Source organism: Bos taurus, chromosome 19 (genome assembly GCF_002263795.3).
Source record: "Bos taurus isolate L1 Dominette 01449 registration number 42190680 breed Hereford chromosome 19, ARS-UCD2.0, whole genome shotgun sequence".
Lineage (NCBI taxonomy): Eukaryota > Metazoa > Chordata > Mammalia > Artiodactyla > Bovidae > Bos > Bos taurus.
Window position 1 is genome coordinate 29771857 of NC_037346.1, and position 17130 is coordinate 29788986.

Consider the following 17130-nt stretch of genomic DNA (forward strand, 5'->3'; position numbering starts at 1 on the left):
CCAGTCACACTTCAGTTCTCTTTGGAATGTTTGGTGCTTGTGACTTACTTATCTGATCTCTTGAAATGCAAGCTAGCAACTCGCCCACAGAGAGAGCTGGGGTGGGTAAGCCCAATGGTCAGGACTTCCCTCCTCTCTGCAAAGGGCCTCTGCTGGTCATTCTGGGTTCTGGAAGGGAGCAAATGCAGAATCCAGTTCAGGCACTCAGAAGTGTAAGCAGGATGGATAGTCCATCTCAAGGAATTTCCCAACATGCATAGCGCTTGGCAGAGCACATTCATTAGATGAGTGACACCTGGATGCACAGGCCGAGGTGAAGCCATGGAAGGCGACGGCCGCAGCCAGGATCTGGGCGGGGGAGCGTAGGACACAACAGAGACTAAATGAGATCATCCCGGTGCCTCCCAGCCACACGGAGGGCGCAGCCCTGAGCTTGCTTTTTCCCATGGGGCCCAGAAGAGGGTTTGCCTGCATCAGTTTTATGGCAGACTCCACCACCCAAGGGACCAGAGGTGTTGGACTATGGCCATCACACTTTCTCCTGGACAAGGTGTTGGGGTGGTAGGGTGGACAGAGGGCAAGGTTGTCATCAGCGGTTCAGGAAGAAGGACTTGAGGTTCTGGAAGAACACTGACTTTTGTTTCTGCTTCTGTTTCTTCTTAATGATGGGCACCCAGACCAGCCCACATACCAGCATCATGAGTCCCAGAGACAGGAAGGCAGGCCCCACCATCTTCAGGACCTTGAGGCTCATATCGCCCAGGTTCAGGGTGTAGGCCAAGCAGGTGATGACCACACCGAAGAGGAGGATGGCACCACCCACAGACATGATAATGACGGGTTTGCGGTAGATTTCCCAGTTACTCCGGGGAGTGGCGGTCCAGACGGACTCACTTCTGGAGCTGATGCACAGGGAGCTGGCTGTCTGGCTGGGCAGAAGGTCCTTGGACTCTGGAGACTTCTCTTCAACCTCCAGGGCCTTGGGGAGGGCCTCCATGGTCACCGCTTCTAGAGCCTGGGCTCCTGGTACCGGCAACGGTTAGAAGCAAGGGCAAGGACTCTTCACACACCCTTCCTGTTCTCAGCATCCGTCTCCAGCCTGGCTCTCAGTGCTGAAGTCAAAAGGAAAAGCAGATGAGATCTACAAAAATAAGAAGCCTCTCAAGCTGGTTTTTTTTTTTCCCCCATGTGAGAGATAATTCCCTGGTGGCTCAGATGGTAAAGAATCTCTCTGCAATGCAGGAGACCTGGATTCAATCCCTGGGTCGGGAAGATCCCCTGGAGAAGGAAATGGCAACCCACTCCAGTATTCCTGCCTGGAGAATTCCATGGACAGAGGAGCCTGGTGGGCTACAGTCCATGGGGTTGCAAAGACTCAGACACGACTGAGCAAGTAAGACTTTAACCAAGTCTTCTTCTTATTTAATCAGGGAACAATGATGTCCTTTAAAAGAACAAACAAAAGCTATAATTTACGAAATGGCATCTTATTTTCAGACTCAGCCGCTTTCCAGCTGTGTGATCTAGAGTGCGTTACGGCCCTGGTCCTCGGGGTCCCTCCCAGTCACCCTCCTGGTGCCTCAGTCTTCCTCTCCCTTTGTATTTCCTGTTGGGGCACCTCAGCCCCCCTCTCAAACCGCATTTACTAATATCCCTTTTTGTGAGCAGTATGGGAGAGATTTCGGTACACAGCAGTAAATTTACTGGGAAGGTGGGCTGTGTTGGATGAGGACTGAAGGCCCTGAGGGGCTGGGCTGGGAGGAGTCAGTGGAAGAAAGGCCTGGGGTGTGGGCCTCTCGGACTACCCTTGGGTTTGCATGTTGGCTCAGCCCCAGGGGGAGCAATTTGAGAAGGGAGATGGAGGTCCTTTTCCCTTGGAGGCCACTTCTGGGTGTCAGGAGGCAGGTGTAGTGCGTGGAGATGTATCAATATCTGTTGCACAGAACTAGGGAAGGTCAGGCTGCAGGCTGGCGCCAGGAGGGAACACCAGCCTGGGGCTCCAGAGCATGAGGAGGAGAGAATGAACACCACACCTGTCCATCCAGGACCCCAAACTTGAGCAAGAGAAGCCAGATGCTATCTTCCATTTACAGAAGATTCAAAAACGTGTAAGACGATCAGTGCCGCATAGTGGTTACCTTCAGTTGGGGTGGTGACCAGAAAGGAGACTAGATGGAAACTTCTGGAGTGCCATCATGGTCCAACTCTCTATCTGGCCATAGCCGGTTACATGGGCTGTTTACTGTGACATGACTACTCTCATGTGTGTGTGATAAAGATCAGTAAAATGGCATGGACCTAGAGAGGATCATACCAAGTGAAGTAAGCTAGACAGAGAGAGAAAATGTCATATCGTTTATTTGTGGAATCTAAAAAAATGATAGAAATGAACTTAAATACAAAACAGACACTGACCCATAGACATAGAAAACAAACTTATGGTTACCAAAGGGAAAAGGGGGAGAGGGATAAATAAAAAAAAAAAAAGAAAAGATCAGTAAAATATTTCAGCAAGGAAAATCAAAAAATATAACTAAATACAATATGTTCCTTTTTGGGATTCTGACTAGATGAGACCAACCGGTACATTTTAGGATAGTTTTAGGGAAGTTTGGCTTTGGTTTGGATGTTAAATGCCACTGAGGATTTAAAATGTGTATTTGGGGGCTTCCCTATCAGTCCAGTGGATAGGACTCTCCCTGCTGTGGGCCTGGGTTCGATCCCTGGTTGGGGAACCCAACCCACAAGCCCTGCGGTGTATTTAAAAAAAATTTTTGTATTCACTATAATGACTATACTGTGGACACAGAAGAAAGCGTCTTAATGAGTATAGAGTTATATCTTGAAACCACATACGGGGATGAAATGTCTCGATGGCATGATATACATGAAAACATGAACCTCCAGATCAGATACGACAAACTGTTAAAGGTTATAAAATCTTTTTATGGAAGATGGATGTATGGAAGTTGATTATCTTACTATCTTACCTAAGTTGTTTATCCTACTAGAAACATGTTTGCAAATGTCTGTAATAGATGAGACACTGAGAATACAACCAGACAACAGCCAGACATGTATCAAAGCAGAACTCTGACCCACAACTTGCAGCAACCAGCCTGAGAAACCAGCCTGAGAAACCACCAGCCCAGGAAGCCAACCCTCTCTCTGGAAGTCAGACTTTCAGGAAGTCACACCACTATTCCTAGTAACCAGCCCCACAAGCCTACCAGTAACTGCAGACAACTACTTTTGACAAATACACCAAAACTATTCCACGGGGGAAAGGGAAGTCATCGCAACCAGTGGTGCTGGAATAACTGAATATTCATATGGAAAAAAATGAAACTTGTCCCCTCCTCATACCATCAACAAAAAATGAATTTGCGATGGATCATGGGCAGAACCTGAACATAAAAGTGAAAACCAGAAAGCTCTTAGGAGAAAAAAATAGGAGGATATCTTTGTGACCTGGAAGTTGGCAAATTTCTTAGGACAGAGATGGCAATAACCAAGGAAGAAAAAAAAAATCAATAGATTAGATTTCATCATAATTTAAAACTCCTGCTCATTGAAAGCTACCAGAAGAAAATGAATAGCAAGCTATGGACTGGGAGAAAATTTTAGCAAAATATGTATTGTCAAAAGATTTGCATCTGGAATATGTAAAGAACTACCACATGGGATTAATATCAACACAAACAGCACAATTCGAAAAATGGGCAAAAGATTTGAACAGATCCATTACAGAGGAAGACAGATGAAGAAGAAACCCATGGAAAAAAAACCCTCGAGATTGACATGCAAATTAAATGAAAGATGAAATGCAAATTAAAACCATAAGGAGATACATTCTCTCACTAGAATGGCTAAACTTTAAACATCTCACCACACAAATGCTGGTGAGCGTGGGGAACAAACAGAACTCTTGTGCGCTGCTGGTGGGAATGTAAAATGGGACAGCCACTTTGGAACCAGGTCGAATAGTTTCTTGCAAAGTGAAGCATCCACCTTCCCTTTGAGCCAGCAATTCCACTCCAAGATAAATGGAAACCTATATGCACCAAGTAATGACCAACCTAGATAGCATATTCAAAAGCAGAGACATTACTTTGCCAACAAAGGTCCATCTAGTCAAGGCTATGGTTTTTCCTGTGGTCATGTATGGATGTGAGAGTTGGACTGTGAAGAAGGCTGAGCGCCAAAGAATTGATGCTTTTGAACTGTGGTGTTGGAGAAGACTCTTGAGAGTCCCTTGGACTGCAAGGAGATCCAACCAGTCCATTGTGAAGGAGATCAGCCCTGGGATTTCTTTGGAAGGAATGATGCTAAAGCTGAAACTCCAGTACTTTGGCCACCTCATGTGAAGAGTTGACTCATTGGAAAAGACTCTGATGCTGGGAGGGATTGGGGGCAGGAGGAGAAGGGGACAACAGAGGATGAGATGGATGGATGGCATCACTGACTTGATGGACGTGAGTCTGAGTGAACTCTGGGAGTTGGTGATGGACAGGGAGGCCTGACGTGCTGCGATTCATGGGGTCGCAAAGAGTCGGACACGACTGAGAGACTGATCTGATCTGATCTGATGTGTACCAAGGCTTGTTTAAGAATATTCATCGCAGCTTTGTTCATAGTAGCTCTAATCCAGAAAACAACCCCAATATCCACGAACAGGAGAAAAGATGAACACACGTTATGTGTTCACAAATACACAAAATACTATTCAACAATAAAAAAGAACCAACTTTGGATACACACACAACTTGGATGAGTCCCATAGATGTGGTGTGAAAGAAATCAGATATGAATGAACACATATAGTATATGTTTCCACTTATATGATCTTCTAGAACTTTCTAATGACTAATCTAAGGTGACAGATCTCAAAACAGTGGTTGTAGGGGTGGGGAGGAAATAACTGGGACTTTCTGGGGCCAATGGAAATGTTGCATCTCTTTATGTCAGTGTAGGTTACATAAAGGATCCATTTGTCAATGTGGTACACTAAGATTTGTGCATTGCAATGTGTATAAATTATACCCGGTGAAAAAGAACTGTTAAAGTCGTAGTAAGAATAATCGAGTGGGTCAGTCTGGGGAGCAGGTGAAAGTGTAGTTAAACCAAGAACAGTGGAGTGTTGATAATGGTTGAAGTCCTATGATGGAAGTTGGGATCCAGAGTAGAGGTGTGGGCAGGAAGCACGTTACCCCAGAAAAGGAAAGTGGGGGTGTGGGCAGGGGCAAAGGGACCCCAGAATAGGACAGAGAAGGAAATCTATGAGGTGAGAATGTCACCTGGCTGTTACAGGAACCCTCTGTGCTGATTCTGAGAAAGAGGAGATCCTGAGAGAAAGAGAAGGTACATCTTTGAGAGACTGGGATTTGGGGACAGAAGATGGAGGTGGAGATGGAGATGGGAGTGGAGATGGAGGTGGAGATAAGAGATGGAGATGACAGAGATGGAGGCAGAGATGAGAGAGGATGATGGAGGCAGAGGTGGAGTTGAGAGAGAGGGAGAGAGAGAACAAGAATTTTACTGTTTTCGCCTCATCTCTGGAAAGATATGTTCAGACGGTAAAGCGTCTGCCTGTAATGCAGGAGACCCAAGTTCAGTCCCTGGGAAGGGAAGATCCTCTGGAGAAGGAAATGGCAACCCACTCCAGTATTCTTGCCTGGAAAATCCCGTGGACGGAGGAGCCTGGCGAGCTACAGTCCATGGGGCCGCAAAGAGTCGGACACGACTGAGCAACTTCACTTTCACTTTCTTTCTTGAAGGAAAACTCTTTCACAGAGCCAGGAGGCCCTGGACAGAGCAAAGACAGGGTTTGGTTGGCAGAACTAGTGTCCAGAAGGGACTGTCTCTAATCTTGTCAGAGCACATCTCCTTATCTGTGGCATATTTATAATGGGCCAGGTATTTGGAGACCCTGCCTACGAATATCCTTCAATGTTTGCCCTTTGACCTTGTGTTCCCCAGGTTGCTCCATAGTGCTCCCTGACACCGCACCAAACTCTAGACGTGGAGCCACAGACACATGTCCCTCTCTGAAGAGGAGCTCTGGGCGTCCACATTTCCTGGCTCAGCAGCATCTCTGATGAACGAGGTAAAGTGATGTCTCAAATGAGAGGGGAGAGAAGCAGGAACGTTCTGGCTCTTTCTCACACACTCATAGGTTCATTCGCCAAGGGCAGTTGGGTGGGTGGCATGGATCGTGAAAGCTGGTGAGCAACACCGAGTGTCTAGGACCGTAAGGACCATATAGTTTTCCCTCCGGTAGATTCTTGGGTGTCAGAAATGCGCCACTTAACGGACGGCAGTTGAAAGTGAAATAAGCGGGTCACTGCCCTGGAGGTGACCAGAGGCATGTCTGTTCTTACAGGGCTGGACGTTCTCCAGTTGCTCCCCGAGTCCTTGCAGGGCTGGGCCTGGGGCTTCCTCGGCTTCCCGTGCCCTCCAGCAGGTAGCTCAGCACCTGGCTGGGGCTTGGGGATCACCAGTCCTGTGTTAAATGACTCACTAAGCAGCAGAACTGCGATGGGAAGATTGAGCATCGCAGGGTCAAGTCTCCATTGCCGTTCCTCCCCATCCATCACCCGTCCCCTTTGCTCTTACAGGGGGTGGAAGGATGGGACTGGCTAACTTGGGGGCAGGAGAGGCAGCTGTGAGGAGCAGGGGGACCGTCTGACTGCCCCCCTCCCTCCCTGGTCTCTGATGGACAGACCTCTCATCAAGGCTGGGTGCTTTCTGCTGGCTGGCCTTCCTGAAGTCTGCAGGGTGCCCCAGTGGCTTCTCCAAACAGAAGCGGCACCTGGTGCATCAGGGGAGGGTCGACACTTCATACAATAACAATAACTGTCATTTCTCCGACTCTCACTAGGGGCTAAGGACCCGGCTGAGTGCCTTTTCGGCAGTGCGTCATTTCCCTCTCCTTACAAGTCACTGAGATTGGGACAATTATTATCCCATTTTGCAGGTGAGGAAACTGAGGACCAGAGAGGTTAGGTGATTTGTCCAAAGTTACTCAGCAGATGCATAGAGAACCAGGCTAGAAATGGGAGTCGTGGAACCTGTTTGGCTGCAGAGCCTGGGTTCGAGTCTATCCTGCTCCCTGTTGGGAAGGTTTTGAGCTTTTGGTTTTCTTTTTAAATGAGGGGAGTGGTGAGTGAGGAGCGCAATGGGGGCCTGGGCCATGAACAGAATTGCAGGGTGGCTGCTTCAGGTGAGGCATCAGGCCGACATTGGTGGGTGAGACTGCTGAGGATGTGCAGGTTGGAGCGTGGGGCCTTGAGCTGCCAGTAGCAGAGCAGCAAGAGGCCTGTGACAGCGGCCACAAAGCACCCCACTCCCCGCCACTGCCATCATCCCAGTAGAGCACAAAACGCCTGGAACCTGCCACTTTCTTCACCTGCAGCATCTCTTAATAGCTCCACGAGGTTACTGTTGTTGTTTAGTCGCTAAGTCACGCCCGACTCTTTTGTGACCCCATGGACTGCAGCATACCAGGCTCCCCTGTCCATGGGATTTCCCAAGCAAGAATACTGGAAAGTGAAAGTGAAAGTGTAGTCACTCAGTCTTGTCTGACTCTTTGCGACCCCATGGACTGTAGCCCAACAAGCACCTCTGTTCGTGGAACTCTCCAGGCGAGAATACTGGAGTGGGTTGCCATTTCCCTCTCCAGAGGATCTTCCCGACCCAGGGACTGAACCCAAGTCTCCTGCATTGGCACTTGGGTTCTTTACCACTGAGTCGCCAGGGAAGCCCCAGCTCTATGATGGTGGTACTGTTATTATTATTCCCATTTTACAGATAAGGAAACCGAGGCTCAGAGCTGCTTAAACCCAAGTCATGGTCCTTATACTTGACTGTGTTTGCTCAAGGAAGAAGCCTGCCTTTCCCCTTCACTTAACACTGTCAATATTAATAGATTGCCTGATTTGGCCAATAAAATGTCAAAATGCCCAGTTAAATTTGCATTTCAGATAAGCGATGGATGCTTTAACTTATAAGAATGTTCCAAAGGTGACCTGGGACATCCTTACACCGAAATGCATTTGTTGTTTGTGAGAAATTCAAAAGTAGCTGGCATCCTTGTTAATATATCTGCAACCCTGATATGATAGGAGGCCCCATTGTGCTTGGGGCTGGAGTTATCAGTCCTTTTTCAAGCTTCTCATCCCTGACAGGAGCTGGACTATTCTGGGAATTGCAGGGACTGAGAGCAGGGGAGACACGGCTCATGTCTCCCAGCCAGGAGGTGGCCCAGAGGGAAGGGTCCTCTTGTGGGACAAGAGGGGAGGGCAGGTTGCAAAACACAAGTGACAGAGATAAGAGGATTCCTGAGAAAGACGCAAGCGTGAGTTTCTGTTTGGAATTCCCGAGACGTGGAGGGTCTAGCCTCTCCCCCCGGGGTCCCCACAGCACCCCCACCCAGCTGTCACTGCCGGCTGCTGGCCACCCCCAACCAGACATTCCATTGGCGACCCTGTCCCCGATGAGGTGAGTGGTGCCCTCGTGCTTGAACTGATAAGGTTTCTGAATCCGCTGCTGCTGTCCCCGGGGCAGGGCCACCCGTCTGTCACCTGCTCCCAGGGCTTCTAGGAAGGGAAGTTCTTCAGCTCCATCTAGACAGGGCCACTCACCTCACTCTTCACGCAGCCGGGGCCCAGGTCCTGCCCCGTAACAAGGTGGAAAAACAGCTCAGGTGGTAACGTCTGCTTTTCCCTGGGTGTGTGGTCCCCAAGGCGCACGTCTCCCTTGCACGTTTTGTCCGTGTTTATATGGGCCAGCCTGCTTTCCCCTTCCCGACACGGAGCGTGCCCAGCCCCTGCCCGCACCTGCCCTGGGCGCCTGCCACACCTGCAGCTGGGAGGATGGACTGGCAGACACTGAGGTCTGATGGGGATGCCTAGGTCTAGTTCTGAGGTCCCTCTGTGGCCTCCGGGACCCGAGGGTGCCTAGCACTTCAAAGTCAGGCTGTTTGGCTCGTCTGTGTCAGCTCGGGAGGGTGGTCCCCGCCCACAGCTGTGGAGGGTGAAGGCTGGTTGCCCTACTACAGGGCAGAGGCAGCCGCCTGCACCCAGCATCTCCTTCTCCAGGTGCAGCGCGGGGCGGGGCAGCCCACCCCATCACCTCTCTCCTCAGCCCAGCCAGCCCTCCTCCCCTTAGCCGGCTGTGCGCATCTACCTCCCACCTCCGGCTCACAGACTCAAGGCGCTCTAAAGCGAAGTTAAAACTGGCTCCTTCCTCCGGGGAAGTGGAAGGAGGGGCAGAGGGCCAGTGGCCTCCTTACTTACTGTGCTCAACGTCCCCCGGGGAAGATGGGGGAGTCCTGGGGATCGCACACAACTGGCGCCAGGAGGAAGCGGGCAGTGAGTTCCTGCTCAAGTCCTGCACCCTAGCCCCCGGGAAGAAGCCTCCCTGGCCCCTCCAGGAGCCGCGTGCAGCGAATCCCAGCGCAGAGCTGGCTCCAGCGGGGTGAGCTCACCAGGATGTGGGCTAATGGGTTAACCCTTGGTGGGCCGCGGGCAGAGGCGCTTGTGATAGGGCTTTGGCTCAGCTCTGCTCAGCCTCTAGTAGATGAAGCTGGTGAAAAATTAATGAAGCTTCTCTGCAGTTGGTCTTCAGGTTTCAGGGAGATTTGGATGAGGCTGGTGTGTGGGCAGAGCCACTCCTCCCAACCCCAGGCTCGGAAATCTGGAGATGTGGGTCCCTGGGTCAGTGGAGTGTGTGACCGTGATGGTGGTGGCTGCCAAAAAGTGGATCACTCAGAGTCTGCACTAGCTCAGTCCAGGGCAGGTGTTGGCCATGGGACCTAGGAGGCCTGTTTGTTCTGGATGTAGGAGAAAGCAAGTGTAGACTTTTTTTTAGCATCCTCGGTTCCAAGACAGCAGGGGTACCTCTGGGAGCACCCCGAGGCCTATGTGTGGGTATCCTATGAGACCCGAGGCCAGGAACCCACAGCTGAAGGTCAGAGGGGCACAGAGGGGCCTACCCCAGCCCCGGGCCCAGATGTTCCTGAACTGGGGGCAAAGCAGCACGTTCACCTTCTCTTCTCCCCCCTTTCCCGATGGCACCCCTGTGCTTTTCATGTTACTTATCATGGTGATAAGGAGCCAGTGAGGAATGTCACTGCAGTGGAGGGGCAGGGTCTCCATCTCTGTTAGCAGTTACCACGTTGTGCTGTCAGAAGCCAGGTGTGAGGTGATGAAGAGTGAATGCGAGTCTGTACCCTGAAGCCAACAAGAAAGCCAGGCTGACCCTCCGTTCTCACACCAACTCCAGGAGGATAAGCCTCTCTTCTCACTGGTTGGGAGCCCCAGGGTGAGACTGGAGAGGTCCCTGCTACGGTAACAGGACTGGGTGAGGACTCCCTAGGTGGCCTATAGGGAAGGCTCTCCTAGGAGGGACCTGGGACGTGCAGACCAGGTCAGGGCGAGATGAAATTTCCAGAGGGGGAAGGCTCTGCAGAGGTTGATGTGGGATGAAGGCCTGAGAAGCAGAGGGCCGGAGGGCAGGCTGTCCACCGAGCCGCCGGGGGTGCTTGAGCTGATGGGGCTTTTCTTCTGGTCTCCTTTGGAAGCTGAGCATTGTCTGTGCAGGGCCTGAGTGACCAGGAGGCCTGGACTTGGAGGCTTTTGAGACTGTTGCTTGCTCTGCTGTAGCTGCCTCTGCAGACCTACAGTCGGTTTGTCAAGCCCGATAGCCTGGCTGGTGAAGAACCCCGGGGGTGACTTACTTTGCAAGGCAAATAATCAGATCATTTCTTTTCCCCTGGTTCAGATTTCTATGCTTTCCTCCACCCTCTGCAGGGTGTGGCAGGCGGTGGAGTAACCGCCATCAGAAACACAAACCCTTATTTAGCATTTCCTCTGTATCAGGTACCAGTCTAAGCACTTTCTGTGTACAGCAATTCACTGATTCCCCCACAGAATCTGAACGGGATGTGAGGTATATTGCTATCCTTATATTTGGCTTTGCACAGATTACTTAACTTCTCCGTGCCTTAATTTTTTCATTTGTTAAGTGGATGTGATCATTGCTACCTTAGATAGCTTTTGCAAGGCTAGCATAAGAAAATGCAGATAGAAAGGGCTTGATGAATATATGTATAGCTTCCCTGTAGCTCAGATGGTAAAGAATCTGCCTGCAGTGCAGGAGACCTGTGTTTGATCCCTGGGTTGGGAAGATCCCCTGGAGAAGGAAATGGCAACCCACTCCAGTATTCTTGCCTGGAGGATCCCACGGACAGAGGAGCCTGGTGGGCTACAGTCCATGGGGTCGCAAAGGGTTGTATAGACTGAGTGACTAACACTACTACATATTGTATATGAATACATAATTCACATATTGTGCTCAGTCACTTCAGTCGTGTCCGACTCTCTGCGACCCCATGGACCATGGCCCGCTAGGCTCCTCTGTCCATGGAATTCTCCAGGCAAGAATACTGGAGTGGGTTGCCATTTCCTTCTCCAGTGACAAAGTGTGAAGTGACTGAAGTGAAGTCGCTCAGTCGTGTCCGACTCTTTGCGACCCCATGGACTGTAGCCTACCAGGCTCCATCATCTGTGGAATTTTCCAGGCAAGAGTACTGGAGTGGGTTGCTATTTCCTTCTCCGAATTCACATATTACATAATCATAATATGTAATACATGGTATATGATTAATGTATCACAGATATAATGTGTATATTATGTAGAGTGTATGTATGTATATATCAATGTATGTATGTACGCATGTGTATGTATGTGTGTGTATATATATATATATATATATATACACACACACACACACATATATAAGCACATACACAAACTGGGGGGATCTGGGCCCAGGAACAAGTGTCCAGGTATGAGCTGGGCTGTCTGCAGGCTCCTCCCTCACAGGACAGAGGAGGTATATCACAGGCAGTTGTGGTATCAAGGGGGCAGAAAGCAGGCCCAAGCCCTGCCTGGAGGATATCTGTGTGCCCCCATTCCCCACCGTGTAGCTCACAGCTGCTCCAACTCAGCTCTGCCGCCTTCACCCAGCTAGCCCAGAAGTCATGTACCAATGGCACAGGATGGCAGCCATCACCCACGTGACAGGTGTGACAGGGGAACCAATGCTCATTCTTTTTCATCTGTCACCCTTCTGCATGTTTTTTTTGACTGCCCCATGAAGCCTGTGGGATCCCAGTTCCCTGACCAGGAATTGAACCTTGTCCATGGCAGTGAAAGCATCGAGTTCTAATCACTAGACCAGCAGGGAATTACCCCTCTTTCTACATTTTCTTTTTAAGTGTTTTAAAAAAGCAATCCAAGAATTTTCCCCCCGTAAATCCTTGCAAGTGGAGATGGGTATGTCTAATGAGGACTACCTTCCTTCCTCTCTTCCTCTTTTTTGAAACAATAACCACAATACCATCATAAGCTCACCTGAAATGTACACGTTCCTTAATGTTAGTAACCATCCCACACTCACAGATCCCCAGTTGCCTCAGAGATGTCTTTTTATGGTCAAGTCTCCATGAAGAGGGTCCTCCCAAGGGCTGGCCTGACACTTAGTCGTCGTGTCTCCCAAGCTTCGTCTCACCTGTAGCCGCCCCCGCCTCGGCTCACACCGTCTAGTTACTGAAGATTCCAGGGCGTGCAGCTTGGAGAACCCACATTGCAGACCTGGCCGGCTGCTTCAGATGACTGAAGACTTCCTGTAAGAGAAGTGGAAATTGGAAACCACGCTATTTAACGCACATTTAAACTTGCAGAGCTTACATGGTATCATCTCACATTTCCCTCTTTTTTGCAAGGGCTGGGTCTGGACTTCTGCCTCTGCCCAGGATCTTAGGACAGGGCCTTGGCAAAGAGGTGCTGGTGGTCGCATGGAATAAACAAGCAAGAGAACATTCACAAGGCGCCTTACAATTTATAGAGGCCGTTTGCCATACTATATATATTGTATATGAATACATAATTCACACAATTATGTCCGTGTCACTTGGTCCTCAAAGCAGCCCGGTGACACAGGCAGGGCCATACTTCCTGTCTGTCTCTCAGTAGGTCACCTCGACGGGAGAAGCCTTTTCATTTTCCAGGGCGCTGGGAAGAGAAGCCACGACCTTCCACCTCTCCTCCTCAGCCCTCACAGTGTTAATCTCTGCTTCCCTTCCTTTTCCATCCGAGGTGCCCTGGACAAGGAGCCGGGACTCTGGCCCTGAGTCTCTCCGGGTTTGACCCCTTGGTTCTCTTGACAAATTCAGTTAAGTCAAGTGTCCTCCTCACCAGTCTCTCTGGCTGGTCAAGCCTCTTCCTTTCTAAGTCCCATAGCGCCCAGAACTAGGTTCTTATAGCTGTTTCCTCTGGTGCTTTCATTTTTTGCTTTTTTCTACTTGTGTCTTGAGACCCTTTTTTTTCCCCTTGTCTATCTGTCTGTCTTCCTCCTGGGCTGCTTCTATTTTTCCTACATGACAGTTCTCAAGATGCCTGATTTCGCTGGGAGACACTGCCCCTTTCTTTCCTGCTGCTGCTGCTGCTAAGTCGCTTCAGTCGTGTCCGACTCTGTGCAACCCCATAGACGGAAGCGCACCAGGCTCCCCCGTCCCTGGGATTCCCCAGGCAAGAACACTGGAGTGGGTTGCCATTTCCTTCTCCAATGCATGAAAGTGAAAAGTGAAAGTGAAGTTGCTCAGTCGTGTCCGACTCTTAGCGACCCCATGGACTGCAGCCTACCAGGCTCCTCCACCTGTGGGATTTTCCAGGCAAGAGTACTGGAGTGGGGTGCCATCGCCTTCTCCGCCTTTCTTTCCTAGTGCATATTAACTGAGCAGGTGGTTTACAGCTGGGTTGGGTCCTGCATGAGGAATTGGATCACCCTGTAGGCAATGGGAGTTTTATCAAGTGGGGGCTGGTGGGTAGAGAACCGGGGACATGAAGGAGGAAGAGACTGGTGGCATTTATGGGAACAAATGAGAGTGGAGTGGGACAGGAAAGAACATCTTCTGGGGATATGGTCCCAGGGTCATCAATACCTGCCAGGACCTGCCCTCCTCATCCAGTGATCTGAGATCCCTGAAGGAGCAGGATCAGAAGGTGGACAGCCCCTGGCAGGGTGTGGTCGGAGGGCAGGAATCGCCTGCTCCTGGGACGCCGCTGCCATCTAGTGGTGAGATTCAGCTAGTGTTGCTCTCTGAAGTTCAGTCAATGCCCAGCAATAGGTCTCTGGCCTGATATTTAACACTGGACTTGATCTGGTCCCATTACTTCGTGGCAAATAGATGGGGAAACAGTGGAAACGGTCACAGACTTTATTTTCTTGGACTCCAAAATCACTGCAGATGGTTACTGCAGCCATGAAATTAAAAGACGCTTGCTCCTGGGAAGAAAAGTTATGACCAACCTAGACAGTATATTAAAAAGCAGAGACGTTACTTTGCCAACAAAGGTCCATCTAGTCAAGGCTATGGTTTTTCCAGTAGTCATGTATGGATGCGAGAGTTGGACTATAAAGAAAGCTGAATGCTGAAGAATTGATGCTTTTGAACTGTGGTGTTGGAGAAGACTCTTGAGAGTCCCTTGGACTGCAAGGAGATCCAACCAGTCCATCCTAAAGGAAATCAGTCCTGAACATTCAATGGAAGGAGTGATGCTGAAGCTGAAACTCCAATACTTTGGCCACCTGATGCAAAGACCTGACTCATTTGAAAAGACCCTGATGCTGGGAAAGATTGAAGGTGGGAGGAGAAGGGGACAGAGGATGAGAGGGTTGGATGGCATCATTGACTCAATGGACATGAGTTTGAGTAAACTCTGGGAGTTGGCAATGGACAGGGAGGCCTGGCATGCTGCAGTCCATGGGGTCACAAAGAGTCAGACATAACTGAGCGACTGAACTGAACTGAACTGACTTTGGAAAAGTCACCCGGTCACAATGTTTGCCAATAAATACCCCAAATAGTCTCCGCAGTTTCCAAATCTGAAAAAATTATTATTTTCTAGCTTTTGAATAATTTAGACAATTCACGTTGTCATCATATCATCAATATTTACTGTAGGTCCATTTCATGCCAGTGCTTCCCTGGTGGCTCAGTCGGTAAAGAATCTGCCTGCAATGCAGGAGACCCCAGGTTCAATTCCTATGTCAAGAGGATCCCCTGGAGAAGGAAATGGAAACCCACTCTAATATTCTTGCCTGGGAAATCTCATGGACAGAGGAGCTTGGCAGGCCCCAGTTCCTGGGGTCACAATGAGTCCGACACGACTTAGCAACTAAACCACCATTACAAGCCAGGCATGTTTCAGGCTAGACATTGAAAATAAAGAGGTGACCTTGATGAACTGTATGACTTATGTGGCAAATGAAAGCCAACTACATCAACAATTTCAATCTAGAAGGAAAAATGCTTCAATACAGATATGTCTGTGCTGTGCTTTGAGAATACAAAGGAGGGTTGTCTTAAGACAGATTGGCATAGAGTGGTAGCTGGGAGGGAAGGGAGAGGCTTCTTGAAGGAGATGATGGCTAAGGTGAGCCTTGAAAAGCATATCGGAGCCAGAGAGGGTGATGGAGGAGTTGCAAGTGGTAAAGATGGAGGGAGTGGTGATGATCAGGAGACAGAAAACAGACCACGGGGACATGTTTTCAGTTTCTCCTTTTATGAATTCCTCAAGCATTCAGTTGTGACTATAAGGGCTTGTCTTGTGGCTCAGCTGGTAAAGAATATACCTGCAATGCGGAAGACCTGGGTGCGATCCCTGGGTTGGGAATATCTCCTGGAGAAGGGAAAGGCTACCCACTCCAGTATTCTGGCCTGGAGAATTCCGTGGACTATACAGTCCATGAGGTCACAAAGAGTCGGACACGACTGAGCAACTTTCACTTTCACTTCATAAGGAATTCAATCTAAAATGTGCAGAATGTGTTCTAACCAAGTATTTGATTTATTATTATTACTTTTAAGATTCAGAGTTTTTTTTCTTTTTCATTATCATTTATTTTTGGATGCACTAGGTCTTTTTGCTTTGCATGGGCTTTCTGTAGCTGCAGAGAGCGAGTGCTACTCGCTGCAGTGGTTTCTCTCGTTTCAGAGCATGGGCTCTAGGAACACAGGCTCAGTGGTTGTGGTCTGCAGGCTTTGGAGTGTGGGCTCAGCAGTTGTGGTGCACAGGCTTTGTTGCTGCGAGGCGCTTGAGATCTTCCAGCACCAGGGATCAAATCCATGTCCCCTGCGTTGGCAGATGGATTCCCATCCACTGTGCCACCAGGGAAACCCCTTGATTTATTATTATACTAATATGATAGAATTTTGGAGCTGGAAAGGATCCCAAAGAACTTCTGTCTAACGTGTTTACCAATTCTTCTGCTCGTATTTACACCGTGTCCGTTTTCTCCTGCTAAAATGGCAGCACCTTCCTGTGCTTCGGGTTGTTAGGCCGGGGTCTTGATGAAGTCCAGTGTGGACTATGTAATAGTCTGCCCAGGGGTGTCCCTGCCTGGATTAGTTCCCTCATCAGACTTCATTGCAGAAGGAAGAATCCGATGTATTTCTTCCTTCCATTCCTTTTCCCTTCTCTCCTCCCTCTCTCCTTCCATTTATTCTTTTTGTTTGTTTGTTTTTAATCCAACAAATAGTGGTGACTACCTGCTATCTGCCAGACTGGGCATTTTGCTATGGGAGGCAGAGTCAATGGGACAGAGTACTTAGGACCTGGAGACACACAGGACACCCTGGAGGCGGACGTCAGCTGGGCAGCCCATCCTCTGCGGTGATCTTTGTAATCACTTCCAGAGCACACCGGACTTTTTGTGGCATCAGTTACTGGAGGCTCTGGGTGCTCCATTTGGCTTGAGAACCCCTCTCCTGAAAGTCAGAATAGCAACTACGGAAAGCATGGGGAGTGTATTAACCCATTTAAGTAATGGGGTCACTTGTTCTGCTGATAATCTCACCAGGGACTTGGAGAAGGACTGTAGCAGTGGATTAAAACCCCTCAAGGATGGACTTTTCCTCTTTAGCCCATAAAGTATGCATCAGGTCCTGCAGAGCCAGTCGCTGGTTTTAAGTGACCTTATCTTGTCCTTCCCACTAATTTCTCTGTGCACCTGTTTGACTCAAGCCAGCCTCCCTGGTGGCAGGGCACGGGGGAGGGGATCCT

General features: G+C 49.5%; 1 protein-coding gene across 1 annotated transcript; it reads right to left on the reverse strand.

The window, feature by feature from the left end:
• Nucleotides 1-527: 527 nt before the first annotated feature.
• On the reverse strand, nucleotides 528-9476 carry PIRT (phosphoinositide interacting regulator of transient receptor potential channels). The gene is made up of 2 exons (XM_024980791.2): nucleotides 9297-9476; nucleotides 528-1112 (listed from the first exon to the last, which is right to left on the reverse strand). Exon 2 carries the CDS (start codon nucleotides 995-997, stop codon nucleotides 590-592), a length of 408 nt encoding a protein of 135 aa, XP_024836559.1. The 5' UTR covers nucleotides 998-1112; nucleotides 9297-9476; the 3' UTR covers nucleotides 528-589.
• Nucleotides 9477-17130: the final 7654 nt, after the last annotated feature.